Below are 21,096 nucleotides of genomic sequence, written 5' to 3' on the forward strand. Positions count from 1 at the left end.
GAAGAACTTTCTTATAATCAAAACGTTAAGTCAGAGATGTTTAGGTTATCTAAACTAGATAGATTGTGGCAAACAGAAAAATCCAGGATGGCCGTTTCGTTCGATTCAGAATTCGTCAGCCAAACGTACGTCCACCCCAGTATTGACCTTCGAAACTATCAATCATATGCAAAACAGGACCTGGAACATTTGTGCATCAGTTTGAATTTTCACATCAGGTTAGTATAGTGAGACGAAATTATTAAAACGAATCTCACAGTAGTAGAAGTGGTAACATTATCAGTAGAAGTAGAAAAGATTAAGTAGAAAAAGGAGAAAAAATTAATAATATTTCGAAACTCAGTATTTAGAAGATCAAAAATGAATGCATCTGTAACATTGTGAACGATCCAAAGCCAAGTCTCATGGAGTATTTAGTCGTTAGTAACGATGATCATAAGGACTCGAATAAAATTGTGTGCACCGACCTGTTCGAGTCAGTTTACCTTCAAGAACTTGATAGACTGATGCCACATTTTAATAAGTATTTTTACAGGGAAAGAAAGAAGAGTTACCATAATCTCCGGGTGTTAAGACCAGAGATAGAGTAAACTGCAAGGTAGGATTCATGTTGATGAAAAAGCTATTAGATAGTATCTTAATATATATCAAAAAGTTATTCAGTCAACACGTTCGATGGATAGAAGTTTTAATTTTAGAACAGTGTTTACGCATAATATCTCCAGACATTAGATTGTAAAAGTTCAAGTTTGTTGAATAATTTATGTTTTCTTGTGGAAAACTAAGTTGAGTAAGATAAGTTGATAAGATCAGCTACAAATGTCAAGTGAATGTATAGTCTGGGATGGTAATTGGAAAAAGACATGACTATATGAGATGACGTAGAATGTTAAAAGTATATTATCAATTAGTAGTTCTTAATATATTTCGCAATATCCCAGAAACTGCGAAAACACATGTATTATTGAGTAAATAAGTTGAAAGGATTAAATATTAGTTAAACTTACTATAATCCATATTCACATTAGTTTTCGTCTTTTCAGTTAATTGTGCAGATTCTCGACTTCGAATACCTAACGATTCTAAAATCCTTGATAATTTAATGCCAGTAGTGTCATTTGTTTCCGTGTCACGTTTTTTACGTCTTAATGCACCAGAATTACGGAAACATTTCAAAGTTTTATTCTCCGGAATATGAACACGTGATGAATCAGTAGGCGGAACAAACTTCTCATTAATCAGTGACGATTGAATATGTTTGGAATATTGATTGTCTAAATCTGAAAAATTATGTAATTGCTGATGTTGATGCGATGGTGTTGATGGTTGAGTCTGCGTTGCATGTTGTTGAGATGATGTACGTTTGTGTGAATCAGAACTAAGACTACCATAAATTGAACGTAACAATAGCCAGAATCGTACTAACTAAATAAAAATCAATAACGTAGTGACCACAAGATAAACAATGACCAATGGTTTTATGTTCTTAAATGTAAATTATTAAATTGTAGTCATTTTACTCACTACAGAACCATATATAATTGAATATTTTCAGACTTTAAGGCTGTTTTCGACTTGATTAAAACTACGGTAGTTTTATCCAGGATAAATTGATGATCTCTTCATTCGAGATCTCCACACTACAGCTTCTAAATACTTTCAGTGTCTGGTTTTGTTCAATTAAAGTGGCTCGTGACTCTACGTAATGATCCGCTTTAAACTTAAGAACATGTTCCCACGATTAAGACAGTGGAAAAGTATCATAACTTATATAGTATGAACAATTTATAAACCAGCGCGTGATCTACGTCCAGATACATTAAAACAGCTTGATTATTTAAGAATTGTGTAACACCACGATTTATAAATAAATACTACACAAATAAACACCCTAAAATACTTTGTTAAATGAACCGGGTTCTATTATTGAATACATAATATTACACCCAAATGAATCGATGTATCAAATTATAAGCAAACATGGATGGTGGGCAGCAGTGGAATTCAGGATGCGCGTCTCGTCCTATTTGGGACTTGTTTGCTGGATGTACGTGAATCCGAGTTGATGTCCACTCCGGGAATCAGACCCAGTACTGTTCGTTTCAAACGTCATCGTGTTAACCACTTATATACTGAGTTCAAATAGCCACTAGCTTGTGTAATGGGATACAATGGCGTTTGAAGCGAACGGTACTGGGTTTGAATCCCGGAGTGAACATCAATTCCCGGATGTAAGTACATCCAGTTGACAAGTCGCAAATTGGAAGAACTGCACATTTTAGATTCTACTGCCAATCACCATCCATTTCTGCTTTCAAAACTTGTGACTCGAGGCAATCCGCACAGGATAAACATATACCGAAAAGAGACTGATCAATTAGTCTTAAACATCAATGGGAAGATTCAAACAAACAACGCAAGAATGATATATTATACATTTTTACCTAATAACTTCAAGTACATAAACAACATTGTTCTGTTTAATGAAATCAGAAAATGAGTGAGGTTTAGTTCTTTAAAACTTGTCTGGATCAGTGGTTAGTTTGAACACGGGAAGCAAACCTTAACGCATTGAAAACTTCGGATATTATATCGAATCCATCATTTTGAAGGCTTAGAAAAACTAAGTATGGATATAAAAAAGTTTGTTAGACTTCTTTTACTTTGCCTTACTTGTGATATAAGGGTTATGTATGCTACATAGACTAGCATGAGAACACGTTTAGAAAAAGACTAATAGCAGCCGTACATGAAGTAACTCAATGATATTATTAACTATATGTTTAAGGAATTTAGGTACGTGCAGACTACCTTGTTGTGCTCATCGAGACAATAATAATTTGGCGTTGAAGACCATACGTAATATAGCTTAAAGTATGTTAGCAATTATCCCGATGAATTATTTATGAACCAATCTCCGAATTTTCAGTTTTGTTTTATCATAGACTTTTCATCACGCATTCTAACAAACTTTCTATTGGATTATATTTCGTACACTTACTTTCCCACCACTACTGACATTAATTTGACTCTATGGTTTCATTATTTCTCAATTATGTTGCTATTAGTGAAATGTTGGAAGTTGCACCAATAAACATTTGTCCCAGATCTGGTTAATGTATCTATTGTTTCTCATTGATATAGTAATATCTTTCACTATACTACATATTAATAACCTGTGAAAAGATTGTTTTATACATCTAGTTCATAGTACTACAAAAAATGAGTAGAAACAAAGAATTTATTTTTGAAAAACAACAGACTTACAAACGGTTGACCAAATCGTAAACAGACACTGGCATTATATTCACAAATCATATCCACATTAGTTCCAATAAACTTATAATTTTTGGCCAATAAAATAATTAGATCAGGTAGTAGAGCATTGGTGAAATCAAAATAGTTAGGTTGGAAAATTGTCTAAAATAATTGGAAATATGTGGTATATATACTGTAATAAAAGGATTTGGGGAGATAGTAGAATTTTCGGGTTTAAACCATGAACTGATCTTAGCTAGGTCACGAGTGAAAACCTGGAAGCAATAGATGACCCTATCGTCCTATCGCCATCACATTCACCAACAGAACCGAGAAGTTTTCATTTGGCGCGCGAACACCTTCAGACCATTGAGCTGGCATGCAATAGTATATTTATTTAACTTCAATCAACTCAAGTTATTGAGCGACTATTTTCGATTACCTGTAGTGGATAACTATCTCATATTTGACATAGTGGAACTCCATTGGTCATGACTCTCTAGAACTGAAGCAGTTATATCTTGAAGCTAGTTGCCAATGAGAACATGATTATAAGTGTTATGGGGGATTTGTGGGGATTGTCGTGGACGGGCAATGCTGAGGAGTTACATGCTAGGGTGAAAAGGTTATCCAGTAACTTCAGGTTATTAACGGTGGTCAAGCTATGATCAGTTCGTGATTTGAACTAAAAAAACATTTCATAATCTTTAATAATAAACCTATCACTAATTTTACCACATAGAGTATAAGTTATACGAGTACGGAAGTCACTATGAAAGCAATAATTCAGTGAAAATATATGTATAACAGACACAAAATTCGGTATATTAAGACATAGAAAACATGCAACACAACGAAAAGTAATAACGCAACGTAGACAAACAAATGAGCGAAAGGTTGCACACAGACGAACATACCATTGAGGAACTTTATATGATGTCGTTATGCGATAAGAGCAACCCTTGATAGACAATGAGTATCGAACATACAATTACCAGACATATCCCGATCAGGGAGACTAAGTTTTGTTTATTAATTTAAACACATAAACATTGGTACAATGGGGCACCAAACACATATGCACCACATAAATCATTTGATTTGGGTGAGGGCTGTGATACTTCCCGGATGTCCAAACCGAACCAGGTGGTTTCCTTCAAAGGCCACATCCGTACCCTTTGACCTAGGGGTCTAATCCACAAGTCAGTAGAGCAACTTCGGGAGATGCAGTCCCGTGGTAGCCGTTGTCCAACAATAGGTTCATACGCTAATTGTTTCCTCAGGATCCTAGAGCCCATGTGCACCATTGGTTTGGAATCAGAGTTTTCCGACTTCCCTAAGTGGATCCACTGTATACACCGATCCGGTTAAAGCGTCGGTCATTCACTTTTCATCCTCTGAATTTTGTAAACAACAACCCCTCCGCGAGAAGGCAGTGAGTATAACTTCCCTGACAGTAGTTGTGTTCATGTGTTCATATGGGAGAATTTTGAAAGGGAGAGCTGACTCTCCCCACTCTCGGCCATACCAGGGCGTTTGAGACAGTTTTAGAAGCTTACATCATAACAACCTTTATTAGCACACAGCATATGCGACATTTTGTAAACAAATTAACGTCACAACGGTGGCAAAGGTGGTTTCGATTGGTACTACCACCTCTGACTTCTCCATATAACAATTTATCTCATTTACCAAACTACAACGGGCACTCAGCTATCCATATAGCTTAGTAAACAAAAAGCTTGCGGCCAAATGTTTAATCGTTGACTAAACACTATCAATATGAAAACTACAGCAACATCACCGTATTTAATAAGAAGCTAAATAAATTTTCAACCTCAATATTTTATACCGTCTAAGCAGTAAAGCTGAGCACTGCTGATGTATCATCACAGTCATAGTTAATAAACAACGCGGTATATTTGTTAAGTCACATTTGCTAAGTCATATCAATATCGGGGGGGGGGGGCAACAAGATAAATAGTAAAGGAGCTGAAATTATAATAGCAATATTAAATGCATTACGAAAAACCAAAACAGTGAAGAAAATCGACCATAAATAAGGTGTAAATTGGAGAATAAAAAGTCTGAAATAATATTAAAGCTCAGAAGGGTGAATTTATCTGCGCTACTGTGATTGTTTCTCAGCCATATTACTCAACTTTTCTAACCACTTGTTGCGGTTATCGTAAGAAATTCAACTAAGTATCCTGAGCCTAGCAACATGGGCCAGTTCAATGGTAAATGACTTCATGGATTGATGCCACGTCTCGGTTAAAGCCCCCTTAGTTTTCTTTCACACAATTCATACTCCAAAGAAGATCTTTCAAAAACCAATAAAACCTATTCACTTTTGGACATTATCATTTATAATACAAACAGATATAACACACAACAATTCGTCATTGGAAATCACCGTACTCGAACACAATACACAGTAGTAGCTGTGAATCTTCGTGAGTATTTAACTTACGTGTTTGATTAGTTGAAAAAGAAGTAGTTATGCTACAATAAGCAGCAGTAATAGTAAATGTAACTCTTTCGTTAGAAAAATCAACATCATATTCGTGCCGTATGATGATATAGAAAATTCGTGATTACAACCATTAGTAAGTTATCAGTATATGGTTGTTGATATTGTTGGGTTTCTATTGAGATCGTGAACCATTCAATGTTAAACTATCATTGAAGACTTCGAAGCCCTGAATGGCTATTCCGTCCTAGTATGAAACTCGTCAGCAGTACTCGTCCACGATTCTGTACACAGGAATCGGACCATTCGATTTCCATTGCATGCCGGCTCAGTAATCTAGAGGTTAAAAGTTTGAGCGAGATCGAAGACCCTCGGTTCGAATCTTTCGTGCGAGATCTCTGATGAGGAGTCTCATACTAGCGAGAAACGACAGTCTAGTGCTTTCAGGTTTTTAACGACAGTCTTACACTGATCGGTTCATGATGTCAATAGGTAAATTGATAAACGAAATAAATAAAGATGATTAAAATACATACAAAAATAATGTAAGGGATCCAACAAACTGCGGCTAGACATGAATCCACTTAATACTATAAAATATAGTATTGTTTTAGGATATTGGCAGTTAAAAAGAAACGATCGTCGAATAGTAATGTAAAGCAAAGCTAGAAAAGGTACAGGGTTCAACTCCTGGAGAGATCGTTGGTGTATACTGCTGAGGAGCCCAACACTAAAAACAAATCAGTTGTCCAGTAATCCTTAATTTCTAACAGTTGTCTAATTAAAACCAATCCATAATATGAAACATCGAAGAAAGAAATGATCGCATAAAATAAGACAATTTTGCTACTACTTTTCATATTAATCATAATAAAAACAGAAAACAGAAAATTTTTCATACCTCTAAACAAGGTTTATAATGAAATAAAAGACTATGAGCTTGTGATACGAATAATTGTGCTGACTTTAAAGATCCCATTTGAGGTAGGTCGGGTGAGGAAGGAGGTGACGCAATTGTCAATGATGTTGTTGTGATTGTTGTACACTCATTAGTAGTGGAATTAGTAAATATAGTAGAGGTAACAGGATTGATGGCAGTTGTACCGATAGTATTAATGTTACTACTAGGTATATTGACAGTTGACTCAGAAAGAATTAAAGTATTGGTAACAATTTGAGTTCCTAATTCATCAGCATTACCAGATGTAGCTACTACGGTAGGATGTTCAAAATCTTTATTACTTAAAAGAGTATCGCCAGCATTACTGTTATTAATAGTAGTAGTATTAGTAGATGTAGTATTAGTAGTAATAGTAGCAGTTGATAATGTCGATGTAGGATATGACGGACCATAGTAACTTAATGAGCATCCATTCCCATTGGAATGTTGAACAGAGGTTGGTTGATTTTTCGTAGCTATTTACAAGATAATTAGAAAAATATTGAGAAAAAAGAAATACTACAAAATCAAATGATATATCGATATAGAATCATCTAATTAACCACACAAAAAACCATATTCATTAAATTGTAATATATTTTTGATAATACATTACTCAACTGTAACCCATCCAACACAAACTCGTTTAATAAACAAAACATAATAACAACAAGATAAATAAACGCAGGCTGAACAAACACAAGTAGAACTGTTTACTGTATTCAGCAAAAAGAACTGATTTTAAGGTTAAACGTCAGTTAATCAGTACTCTAGTTTATATAACTAGGTAAATGATCTCTAGAAATAATACTTTTCAAGTACATATTATCGCTATCTAGGAATACTGAACATGTTATAGTAATCATTGGTAAATTGTCACTAGTATAGCATCAAATTATATTATGGAATGTTTAAAACTAATCAATATTAATATTAGAGAATAGTTCTAAAGACCATAGAAAAGAAACAAATTGGTTTGTCTTCCGGCTATTGAACAATATTTTTAATTTTCAGACTAATACAAACCGATGGCAAAAATATTTTCCCGACAATTCAACTTGGCATTATAAGCGGAAAAAGAGAGATGATCAGGAAATCTAAAAAGGAAGTCATTTTGAGGAGTACACTTAAACAAGTTTAAGTTACGCCACTACCTTGATAAACTGTTCGTTCGACGTTGTAAACCTTCGGCGTAACGTGCATTCTACGAACATACATTACTGTATGATGGGTTACAATATACAGTTAGTTCTCCTCACGGACTTATATCACAGCTGAAGAACTATCTAATGCCATGGATTACTGAACGTTGCAGTTTAAGACACCTTTGGAATGAGCACCCACGAACGCATACTGAATCGATCTGTTCAAGACCAAGCCGAACAAATGACCTTTAGGTCAATGAGTTGAACTCCAGTGATCTAAATCTCTAGCCCCCAATGCCCTAGTACGGTCGAGGGTGTGAAGAGTCGGCTCTCCCTTTCAAAATTCTCCCATATGAACACATGAACACAACTACTGTCAGGGAAGTTATACTCACTGCCTTCTCGCGGAGGGGTTGTTGTTTACAAAATTCAGAGGATGAAAAGTGAATGACCGACGCTTTAACCGGATCGGTGTATACAGTGGATCCACTTAGGGAAGTCGGAAAACTCTGATTCCAAACCAATGGTGCACATGGGCTCTAGGATCCTGAGGAAACAATTAGCGTATGAACCTATTGTTGGACAACGGCTACCACGGGACTGCATCTCCCGAAGTTGCTCTACTGACTTGTGGATTAGACCCCTAGGTCAAAGGGTACGGATGTGGCCTTTGAAGGAAACCACCTGGTTCGGTTTGGACATCCGGGAAGTATCACAGCCCTCACACAAACCACTGACAACTACTACCGCCCACATTGATATTGTGTGCCGCATATGTGTTTGGTGCTCCCTTGTACCAATGTTTATGTGTTCAAACAAATAATAGATAAATTAGCCTCGATCAATTTGCAACAGATAACAACGTCCATGCACTGTGGTCTACGATACCTGTCTCATTCTTGATATAGTTGAAAATTACCAAGTAAGACATCTCACTGGGATATTAGAAGTTTATTTCAAAGCTAGTCACTGCTGTGTGTATATGGCTATTTTTAAAGTAATAGATTTGTAGAGAATATTCAATTTGCAATTAATATTCATCACAAACTGATTTTACAGCTGGAAATCTGTGGAAAATCTGGAATCGTTGAAAATCCCATCTTAATCCAGACCTATTGTTATGTTTAGTTATCTAATTGTACTTTTCATGCTTGGAACCGATTCATTTCTCATTTAAGTGGTTCATCAAAAGCTATATAGTATTATGTAACAAAGATAGTAAGAAATCATTAGAAAGTATCAAAATGTCACGCAAGCAAATAAATAAAAGTATAATTGTAATTCAATCGATAGAACTATCTAGAAATTTTAATGTATGAACCAGCATTCTTTTGACAAGAGTACTGCGTATGAAGACAAATAAACATATATTTCATGAATGCTTATGAAAAACACTAACTTACTTATAGGATATGACACTTTACTGTTTTCTTCCACTGTTGACAACTTATTATTAATTTCAACATGATCTTTACGAACAGCATGTAGTAAATGTCCATATGGACTAAAAGATAAAGCCACGGGTGGCGCATTCTCTATTGGTTGAACACCATCTTCTACACTATGACGAATAAGTAAACCATCACGACCGACAGTATAAAAATTATTCGTTTCAGCAGGACACCAAGATATGCCTAAGAAAAGAAAAATAAACCAAAATTAGTATTAAGTCTAAAATGATTACTGTTATAATGAATTTGGAAATTTCAAATAAACACAATAATCACTAGATCGTTATTTATTTGAAATACGTGATTCCTAGGTAAAACAACGCAGGTTATATTTACCGAATGCATAAATAACTGCCAAAGAACACATTAAACGTTGAATCAGGCCACAATAAAAATAGGTCTTGATGACTTTACTTTAGTAACACCAAGTGAACTGTCAGAGAAATTGAATTACTTCGGGTCCCATGAAAGGCTTTGGATGAGTACAGTTAAGGTTTTAGAATGAAACAATTCTTCTCAATAATCTTTTATTACTTGAAGAAAAAAACCAACTTGTTGGCATACCTCTCTACAATAATGTTCTTGCACAGACATCATATTGTTAACTACCAACTACAAGAAAGATGCACCATATTCTACAGTGATTGAGAAACTAACAATTCATAGGTAAAATAGTACATTCATTTTTTTCTTAATTATCTCTGTATCATTGTGGTACGCCTATGCACCAAGCTAACAATTTCCAAATTCGACTTCAGTGACTATGAACGAAACATTCACTAAACAACTTGAGTATTTATGATAAATAACTGGCGTCGTTATAGTCAAAGACTGGTAGATAAGATAATTTAAAATCTCAAGGGTATGAACTGGAATGAAGGACAAACAAAAATGAGTTACGCAACATGATTACTTAGTTCATCTACGAATCATTCAACACTCTAGGTTAGTTTTTTCTTCATTATAATATACATCTGTTATGATAATATTGAAGAATAATTATAGAAGTTGTAAAACAAGCAATAATGTTCTGGAATCGTAATTTCTGTAGATGCAACAAACTGGAGATCAAAAAAGCGAATTCAGATATTTGTAACTACTTATCCGAGATCATTGCATTAAACATACAAGGTGCTGGGTCAAATGAATAATACTATTATTTTAGATAGTATCCAGTGGTAACATCCAGAGTGTGCGTTTCATTTTAATTGAAACTCATCAGTCGGAAGTACCTGAGACCCAATGTCGAGTTCAATACTGATACTCAGACCAAGAATCAAATAATGTAAACATTAAAATATTATCCATTAGGTTAATGAGATATGGTAGTCCCAAACTTATTCTATGAGCATAGTATTCATTATCAATCGCAATCATTTGGTATTCTCCCGCTGTTAGCATTCCAAGTTATATTTCACTACACTCTCTCTTTGTTGATGTAAAAGTTCTGAATAGAATAAAACAAAGGTCCTGGACTTCATTGTTAACTAGTATTCAATAGTATAATCGACTTTTAAATGCACACGACATCGAGGCATATGTTTGAAAGACTGATCAAATTCGATGCACTGATTAGTAAATATTATTTAGTTTTACAAATCCATATTAAAATTATTGAAAACTAATTTTCTCATAATCTCGATATTCGTTCTACTCGGTTCCAAAAAAAAAGAAATTTATCAGAATATATGTCCGTCGATTGAATATTGAAAGATTCCTTGACGAAACCCTTTTGTAGTCATTCAATTTCCATATGGAAAAAGTTTGTAACTACAACAACACGTTATCGAAGTAGGATAAGAGTAGGGTTCAAACCTTCGACCTACAGGCTAAAAATTAAATAGGCTTTAAACACTAAGCCAATATTTTGACTACATAAAAGTGGTTCTTATTTAAGTGTGCTACGATTTTGAAGTTAGTGTATACCGTTACAATTTCAAAAGGTTAACTCTGAACAATGATATAGTACAGTATTCAGTTTATTAACTCATGAAATAGTCTATAGATAATTCCTCATTAAAAATAAGTATAGGATTTTATCATTGATGTAAGGACGTAAATGATAAAGATATAAGTATGGGTCTTGTTATATCCCGACGAGAATAATGACAGGTAACTGTTGAGACCTATTTATGGACTAATATTATACGTATATTCTTATTGTATAGCTATTAAGTGACTATAATACATGTATATTCATATTTCTTTTATTATAAGCTTCCATTTCACCTATTGACTATTATCATACGATTTAATATTTTTGAGATATTCCCAAGTTATTAGTAACACTCTCTCACAATCATAGCCACTTTCGGCTTGAACTTGTACAAATGCTATTTTCTATTTTAAGGTGTGATGTGGTCTGATTCGTTTGTATGTAAACGATGTCTGAAATATATATGAAATATGTGTCGCGGAGGCTGACATTGGTGTTCTGGAGTTAACAGGCATGGATAGGCGGAAAAAGCACCAATGGAGACTCTAGGCTGCCCGTACTCGTGTATGAGTCATTGGTTTGGTCGTATAAGTCAGCATATCTAAATTGACAAACGAATTTCACGACATTGTATAGCTAAGATCATAACAGGTCTGCCTAAATACTTTTTTTCTGAATAGTGATCCTATAAAAAACTTCGTATTGAATGCCTAAGATATATGATAGGATAAAAAAACATATGAATATTCATTACAAACTTACATGTTACAAGATCTTTATGCTCTTCAAATGATACATATGGAATGAATGGTCGTTGTAAATCCCAAATATGTACACTAAGATCGATTGTAAGGTTACAACTAGAGACAAGTTGAGTCATCTGGTCAATGATAAAATTTTATGAGAAAAAAAACAGTTCTCAAAGTAACTACCAATTGAAAACACATTCAGTAGACTTTAAGTCGAGTTAAACAAAAATAAAACTGAGTGTAACAATTGATATCTTTAGAAGTGATAACGACATTCGTTTAGTTTGATAAAATTTAATTCATCTGCTGATATAAATCTAGTCGTGAAGCTGGAGAGAACTTCAAGAACCCGTTACCCAATACTGGAATGTATTCAACTGTTTAAACACATGAACATCTGTTTTGACCAACTTATTAATACAGAATTAGTTCTTAATTGAAAATTATACAGACTGAAAAGTTAACGGAAATCAAAGAACGGTGGAAGTTATCTACAACTGTCTCCTGTAGATATATCCAAACATGGTGTAGCCAGATATTCTGGATCAAAACGCAAATACAATGAAAGTCAGAGCTTCATATGAGGTGTAATTAAAATTATACTCTAATATGCAGTGCTCATCCGCTAAATGAACAGAAAAGTGATTGACAGTCCTAGGTAAGAAAAATTTATTAAGCATGAAAACGCTGTCGACTGCTTAACGTGTATATTGATTATTTATGGTAATTGAATTAAAAATCTTAAGATTTCGAGGTGAAAACTTTAATAGTGTTCTATTTATTTGCCATTTAGTATATGATTTCCCTCTAGAATTTTGAAAATCTAACCCCCAAGTCATATCATCAGTTGATATATATCACCGGATTTCTATTAACTACATAACAAACCCATAAACATATATATTTAAAATTACACATTAAAGAATTAAAATACATACGTACAAAAGTAGGTCTCCAACGAACACGATTTACATTGGAAGTACGTACAGTATATAAAACACTAGGACAAGTAACAGAACTTTGCCCGCTGGGACTATTTAAATTCCACACTTTGATTAAATGATCTCTAGCACCAGCAGTTGCTAACCAGTTACAACTGTTTTTTAAATTAAAAAAAGAAAATGAAATTATTCGACATTGTACAGGCTAAATATTTATGTTCTAATGAGAAACCATGACCAGTGGAGCTAAGACGATGGAAGATGGTCACGCAATGTAATGGATTGATTACAGCTAGTCATTTACACTGTTGGACGGCGGCTCATTGGTTTAGAAATCAAGTAATTGCATGCGAAACAGATTATAATGCATCAGATTCCCGTGTGTGGGATTGTAGACTGCTGAAGAGTCTCATGCTAGGACGAAACGGCCATGTACAGCTTTCTTTCATACCACAACACCATGTTATACACTGACTACCTCTCCGCTTTTCCCAACCAGTCCCAGCGTCGGCAAATAATGCACGACGTGGAATTCTCTGGAACGACATTCGTAGGACATGTCCAAGCCACCGAAGTCGATGTTTCAAGATAGAAACATTAATTTAAATATCGTCGCCGTGCCCGAATACACAGTGCTGAACCTCGGCATTACTAACATGGTGTTGTCACTGGATGTTAGCAATCATTCGGAGACAACGATGATTAAAACACGGAGAGTCGTCTAACATTCTCTACTCGGAGAGGCAAGGTTTCACAAGCATAAAACAAAACTGCCCTCACTGACATGTTGTAGATCCGAACTTTGACAGCCAGATTAACGTCACGAAGGTGCCAAAGATGGTACAGATTGGAATAAACCGCTCTAGCTTTCACTACACGTGAATTGACTTCGTCACTCACGCAGCCACTTCTATCTGCTCACTACCCGAGGTGAGTGCAGAATCAGGGTCCTGCCAGTCTTGCAAAAGTACTTTGCACTTCGAAGGTGCAAAACACATACCATATCTACGGACACTAATTGCCAACTGATTAAGTACGGATTACATGGCTTGGGTATTATAGCACAGTAAGACAATATCATCCGCATACTCAAGGTCGAAAAGCTTTTCTCTAGATCCACATCATCATTACCTGCATCCATCAGAGCTGTTTCCAGAACTTCATCGATAGCAAAGTCATTTAACAATTTTTAGTCTCTCTCGTCATTATTGATACTATTGATCTTGTTAATTTCATATCGCGGTGTTGTGTTGTGGTAACTATGGTTGATAAATATTTGTTTCACGACGTTTGTTGATTATGAGTGACTAATACAGAATTTATTAGCAATGGCAATAACCATAAACTGGAAAACTATGCTTGCTCACGTTGTTACGTTCCAACTTGGATGCCAATCCAGTGTGGCTATTGAACATGAATGACCTTGGAAAGCACGAAAGGGACGTGAACCTTTTCTCGTATCCCATATACTGATAACACCATTTTCCTGAGCAGCTGCAATCAAGAATCCTTGCTTAGGACAAAATGATACATCTCTCACGGGAGATGGTGAAGCAGTTCTTTGGAAGAATATTTGACATGAAGAAATTGGATTCGGGTCACGAATATCCTTTAAAAAATAGAATAATAACTAAACAGTTGAACTTATTACTCATTTACTTGTGGTCATAGTTCATATTTAACAACATACTTAGCGACTGATATTTATTTTAGAAAAAAAGAGAACATAGACAACTAATGATTGGTACAGATTGAATTCACTAAAGCAGTGTCATTTAAATATGATACTTTCTCCTAAAACCATGGATTAATCAGCCTATCAATGGGCAATATAACGTACTAAGCAACTATCTATATTCAATACAGAAATTTTCGGTGTTTGAGAGGCGGATCAAAGATTCTAGGATCAAACTCAGCTTTATCCAGCTTGGTCAGAGCAGAAAAGAAATATTGAATCTGGCCTCTATACAATGAATGTGGTCTGTATCCAAGAAAACAAACTGGTACATGGGATCCTGAATTATTAAACTATTGATTAATGTCGAATAGAAATTCTGTTTAGAAACACTCATTTACTAGGCACACATTGGTGTACTTGGCTTTAAGTTACACTGGTAAGAGTTAGTGAGAATACGCAGATGCCCAAACCACGATAGGTCAAGTCGAGTTGGAACCCAAAATTAGTGGTTGGAAGTCGAACCAAAGTGGAATTATTACACGTCTTAAAATTCTTTCCTCATCACGAAGATTACCACGATTCAAGGTGAAACTAAAATCGTATTACCAAACGATGGTATACTAACTTGACTAGAAAACCCTACTGTTCGAATTTCAATATATTTATCACGAATAGGCATTTTTCATGGGAATAATCTACAGACAATTGTAATGCATGATTTATCCTTTGCCGATGATGCACTGATTGTTAATTTAACTCATTAAAAACTATGTACATGTTTGACTGTAAGTTCCACGAGATAACACGGCTAACCAAACAGCAAGTTATACTTCAGGTGAATTAAACTATTAACTTGAAAAATAAGCTCTTTTTGCAGAAAAACAAACAAACAAGATGAAATGACGCAAAACCTACATCCCATTAACATTGTAATATAATTTAGAATGATTTTGTGGATTGGTTGAGGTTAGACATCAACGCCGTTGGATGCCGAGTCAGTGGTCTAGTGGGTTAAGCGTTCACGTGCACCCTGAGTTCGAATCCCGCGAGCGGGATCGTGGATGCGCACTGTTGAGAAGTCCCACAATAGGACGAAACGGCCGTACAGTGCTTCCAAGTTTTCAATGGTGGTCTAACATCAATCGGTTCAAGATCTCAACCAATAACTTAGTAATCTCCACTACCCTATACTGTTATTTTGAATGATTTTCAAACAAACATTCAAAGTAAACAAGCACTTAATCAAAATAAATCATCGCTTAAAAATTGAAAGATTGTAATAAGTGTAAAAAGGACATTAACATATGATTAATGTCTTATCAACTGACTTAAAAAAACAATACTCTAATTGTAACTCCAAATATAAAAAATATAGTTATATCATGTAAAATTCATTGCCCAGTGATGTGATCAGTTAACATCGAACAGAAGAGTCGATTACAGGTGTAACCATTTTATAAGTATATGGATATATCAATTTCAATCAAGTAATTAATAATTATAATAATTCATTATGATTATACTGCTTGTATAGTTATAAAGATAGAATTATTCGACGTACTATTGAAAATTTAACTGATCTACTGTCACGGTATTTCGTTATTAGATAATACAAGAACGTATAGGGATAGTTGGCCTCCCACATATATTAGATTGATGGATGAATCTGGAGAATCTTTATCTTGTTATGACTCAAAATGAGCAATCACTGACATGAATACTAGTAAGTCAATAACAGGAATTTAATAACCCTGAATAATAGTTGTTTAATAAAACAAACTTACAAACAGCTTTAATTTACCATCTTGTGATGCTGTTACTAGTTCCGTGCTAATGGTTGGGTTGAAATGAATGCAATGTATTGATCGGTTATGTCCAGAAAAACAGGCAGCTTTAATAAAATAAAATACCGAAGAGCGTATATATATATATATATATATATATATATATATATATATATATATGCTTGCTAGTAATAGGAATTTGTAAACTTTAAATTAAAGCAGTGAATTTATCAGAACACGGAGTGGTTGAATTGAGGAACTACTTTGAAGTAGTTGAACAAATAACCAAGTATGTATAATCTGGACGACCATATTAGAATTACAACGGCTCCCAAGTCCGGGTAAAGGAAGAGGGTTGGGTATGGGGTTAGCAACTCCACCCCGTAGACAACCTTGCTAGAGAAAACACTAAACAGAATAAACAATTTAAACCATTTAAACTCTGCCATGGAAGTTGAAATGTCTTCATTCAGAATAATTATGACACCTCGTGGTGAAAGCCGAGTCGCGAGGCCGACGTTTCTTCTAACAACCAGAGCAAAAATTAACATATCTACATGGAATGTCAGGACAATGTATGAGACTGGAAAGACTAATCAAAGAGCAACGGAAATGAGGAGATACCACTTGGCTTTGCTTGGAATAAGTGAAATCCATTGGACCCAGGCTGGAAGAGAATGTTAGATTAGAGAGAAATGCTGCTGTACTCTGGTCGCGAAGATCAAAGTGCCTTTCATTCACAAAAAGTTGGTCTGATGCTATTCAAAGAAGCACGTGATGCATTTATAGGATGGGAATCTCATGGATCCAGAATCATCAAAGCATCCGTCAAAACAAAGAAGGAGAGGATCACAATGAATGTTATCCAATGCTATGCACCCATCAATTATAGCAACGACGACAACAAACATCAGTTATATGAGAGGCTACAATCAATCACAGAGAAGTGCACAAGAAAGGATCTCACCATACTGATGGGAGACCTAAACGTCAAAGTTGGAATGCACAACACCTGATAAAAAGATAGCATGGGACAACATGGAATGGGAGAGAGAACCGAAAATGAGGAGAAATTTGCAAACCTATGTGCATCCAACAAATTAGTTATAAGCGGGACAATATTCCCACACATGCACACACACAAAGCTACATGAGTCTCTCCGCATCACAACACGAAGAACCAGATAGATCACATTTGGATCAGTGGAAAATTCACAACGTCAAGGCAAGATTTGAGAACCAGGAGAGAAGCTACAAAACATTCAGATTATTTCTTAATTTGAACACATAAACATTGGTACAAGAGGGCACCAAATACATATGCGCCACACAAAACAATGAGAATTTGAAGAGAAGGAAAAAAAGTAAGGAGCGTAAAAAAACAATAACGTACAGATTAGTGTAAGGTTGTATAATAATAATAATGAGGGAAACGAAAAGGTACAATCAGAAGAAATCTTTCAGTTAAGGAAGAAGCAACCACTTTTTATGGAGAAAGTAAAAGAAGGTTACAACAGGATCGCCACTGGCTTCTATTCTGAGCAATATCTGGTAACGTCTCTAGCCACTGTGTCGCACCATCTCTAGGACCCCGACCAGGGAGTCGTGAAGGGCCAACAAAAGCCAGCCCTTTGCAGTTTTCTTTCATCCCACGACACCATGTCATATACTGACCATCTCTCCGCTTCTTCCAATCAGTCCCAGCGTCGGCAAATAATGCACGACGTGGAATTCTCTGGGACGACATTCGTAGGACATGTCTAAGCCACCGAAGTCGGTGTTTCAAAATGGTGACACCAATTGCATTATCGTCTCTGTGCCCGAACACACGATGCCGAACCTCTGCATTACTAACATGGTGTCGCCACTGGATGTCAGCAATCTTTAGGAGACAGCGATAATCGAACACAAAGAGTCGTCTAACATCCTCAACTCGGAGAGGCCAGGTTTCACAAGCATAGAGCAAAACTGCTCTCACCGACGCGGAGGTGTTCGTATATAGGGCCTTTAGGATGCTAATAAACTTCTCAGGCACACCCTCCTTCAATAGACAGTCCCAGAGAATAGACCTGTCCAACGAATCGAAGGCAGCCCTGATGTCAAGAAACACTACGATTGTTGGCCTTTGATAAGTATGACGGTGTTCTAACATTTGGCGGAGGGTGAAGATATGATCGATACATCCTCAACCGGAACGAAAACCAGCCTGCTCCTCGCGAGTCAATCTTTCTCGGGTCTTGAACAACCTACGAAGTACAACGGAAGCTGTAAAATTTGATCGATAAACAAACTCACCAATAGTGAAGTGAAACGTTCACCACCATACTAACTTTTCTTGACCTTGTATGAATATGTCTTATTTATTCACCAATCACGATTCGATGTTTATTATAAAACAATATTTGCTCTGTTGACTCATTTTTCCTACTCTCTAGCTACTGTTCGGTACGTTATTTATGTCTCTGTTTTTCCCTGCGTTTATAGACTGTACTGTTTGTTTTGTACACTAACGGTGTTAGTTTACGTTTTAGAAACAGACAAAGTTTATCGAGCCAAATTGCTTACTTGTTCTGACTTTGGCTGAACCAAGACTCTGTTCGACAGTCTAGGGATTTGTTGTGAACAGGGAAATAAGAAGCCCAGACAAACTACGAAAGCTATTTCTTGGGACGTTATTTCATTTTATTCAAACCTTGTAAAACACATATCTATTTTTGTCCCTATTTTATTCTACCGAACATGAGCTTTCGTTCGATGTATCATTCATTGCCATACTGTTATGTTTGAAACTTCACGAGTTCACTTAAACTGCGAACGAGAACAATACTCAGTGACCAAAGACCAGTGATCTAACTATTGACGCGTCCCAGCCCCGCTATCTAGAAGAAGAAGTCCAGGCTTGGTATGGAAAATATATTCTGCAACAGCCAGAAGCGAGCAAGCAAGCAGCACAATTTAAAACATATATATATATATATATATATATATCGATATTGTCATAGAAATTTTTTAAACACTACTCAATGAGTTCATAAATTGACCTGTTTGCACATCTAATTGATAGATTCAACAACTGACTGCTATTCAACCATTTAATCGATCAGTTCATCAATTGACCCCAATACAAATATTTAAACATTTAATCAATAAGTTGATCGATGCGATAAAATTTAAAAGTATGAGTTTGGGGATCTATCGTCCCCAACACTACTCCCCTTTTTAATAGCGGGCTTTCCTGGGGTCAACCTGCATCTTGACTGTAGCTCGCCGTTCTCTTATGGGCCACCGTCTGGGACGTGTTTCAGCTTGTTGTTGAGGTTTTTCTTGTGGTGAGGTTGCCGGTAAGTTGAAAGTATCAAGCAAGATGTCAAGGGGAGATTTACTCCTGTTGATGGGTGGTCTGGGGCTATCAGCTTACGTAGTTGATTTCGGTGTCTAGTCCACGTGTCTCTTCCCACCTTTACCTTGTACATAACTTCGCCTAGTCTTCCAACCACACGTGCTTCGATCGAAGGACCATGATTTGCTCTGTAGTCTCGAGCGAACACAGGGCATCCAACCTCGTACGCTGGAAGCTTCTGAGATTTGGTCTGAGATGGTGGTGATGTGGTTCTTGGGCACATGAGACTGTGGACCGTCCTCAATTTCCTTCCCATCAGGATCTCTGCCGGGGACTTCTGCTGTGGTAGCATATCACTAGGTGTTGTTCGGTGAACAAACAAGAAATTCTGCAGTGTTTCTACTGGCGTCCCCTCCCCTTTCGACTTCATTAGAGCTCTCTTGAATGTATCCACAAATCTTTCTGCCTGGCCATTTGACTGTGGGTGGTAAGGTGGAGAGCGGAAATGCTTGATCGATAGGCGTTTGCAAAATTCTTGAAATTGACTTGAGGTGAATTGCGAACCATTATCGGAAACGATTATATCCGGTAATCCGTTGCGAGAGAACATCTCTGTCAAAAGTTGCATCATTTAGGTTGTCGTTGGTGGCGTGACAGGAACGATTTCTGGCCATTTCGAAAAGGCGTCAACAACGACTAGATAGGTGATTCCATTAATTGGGCCTGCGAAATTGACATGTATCCTGGACCAGGGATACTCAGGCTGTGGCCATGGGACCGGTAGTAGTTTCGCGTTACATTTGGCTGCTTGCTGACACTGTGCGTGGTCCTCTGTCAATAGGGAGGTAATAACTGCATCTTTGCCGGTCGTATGGTGTTCGCTGGTTGACAACTCCGTCATTAGGTTCCTCGTATATACTTCCAAGTCATATGGTTGTTGTCGTAGTTGGGGTTGTGATACCCGGTTGCATATGGTATTCAACGGGACATCAGCTAAATTTAAGTGATCGAACCAATCTAAACCGAGCAAATTTAGATCAGCTGGCGTTATGTAGCATACCCCGACAAATGTAAAATTACGGAAAGTAACTGTACATTCGATTTGTCCTAGAAGGTGAAGGTAATTACCACACGCAGTACGAGGCTTTTGCGTTGTACGCTGCAAGTTTGGGCTGCCCATTTTGGTCCAAGTCTTACGAGAGAGGATATTGACATCTGATGCCGTATCTATTTGCAATCTAGATGAATGCCCATTAATATTAAGGGTAATAAATTTCCTCTCAACTGGGGTTGAGTTCTCACAGCTTGCTATTAAACTCAACGAATTCGTGTTGGATCTAAGCGTAGGTTTTCTGGTACCTCTGGAGCTGCTCGGCTTCTTTTTTCGACAAAAACCATCTT

General features: G+C 36.3%; 1 protein-coding gene across 1 annotated transcript in view; it reads right to left on the reverse strand.

The window, feature by feature from the left end:
* Nucleotides 1-21,096, reverse strand: part of WDR24 (WD repeat-containing protein 24) — a 46,339-nt gene that overhangs the window by 13,005 nt on the left and 12,238 nt on the right. Inside the window, exons 5-12 of the mRNA XM_051209089.1 lie at nt 16,356-16,462; nt 14,261-14,502; nt 12,895-13,048; nt 11,966-12,083; nt 9,220-9,450; nt 6,633-7,147; nt 3,268-3,420; nt 1,008-1,425 (exon numbers count right to left, since the gene is read on the reverse strand). Coding sequence (XP_051073038.1) covers nt 1,008-1,425; nt 3,268-3,420; nt 6,633-7,147; nt 9,220-9,450; nt 11,966-12,083; nt 12,895-13,048; nt 14,261-14,502; nt 16,356-16,462 — 1,938 coding nt within the window. The remainder of the gene's footprint in view (nt 1-1,007; nt 1,426-3,267; nt 3,421-6,632; nt 7,148-9,219; nt 9,451-11,965; nt 12,084-12,894; nt 13,049-14,260; nt 14,503-16,355; nt 16,463-21,096) is intronic.

The sequence above is a fragment of the Schistosoma haematobium genome, chromosome 1 (genome assembly GCF_000699445.3).
Source record: "Schistosoma haematobium chromosome 1, whole genome shotgun sequence".
Classification (NCBI taxonomy): domain Eukaryota; kingdom Metazoa; phylum Platyhelminthes; class Trematoda; order Strigeidida; family Schistosomatidae; genus Schistosoma; species Schistosoma haematobium.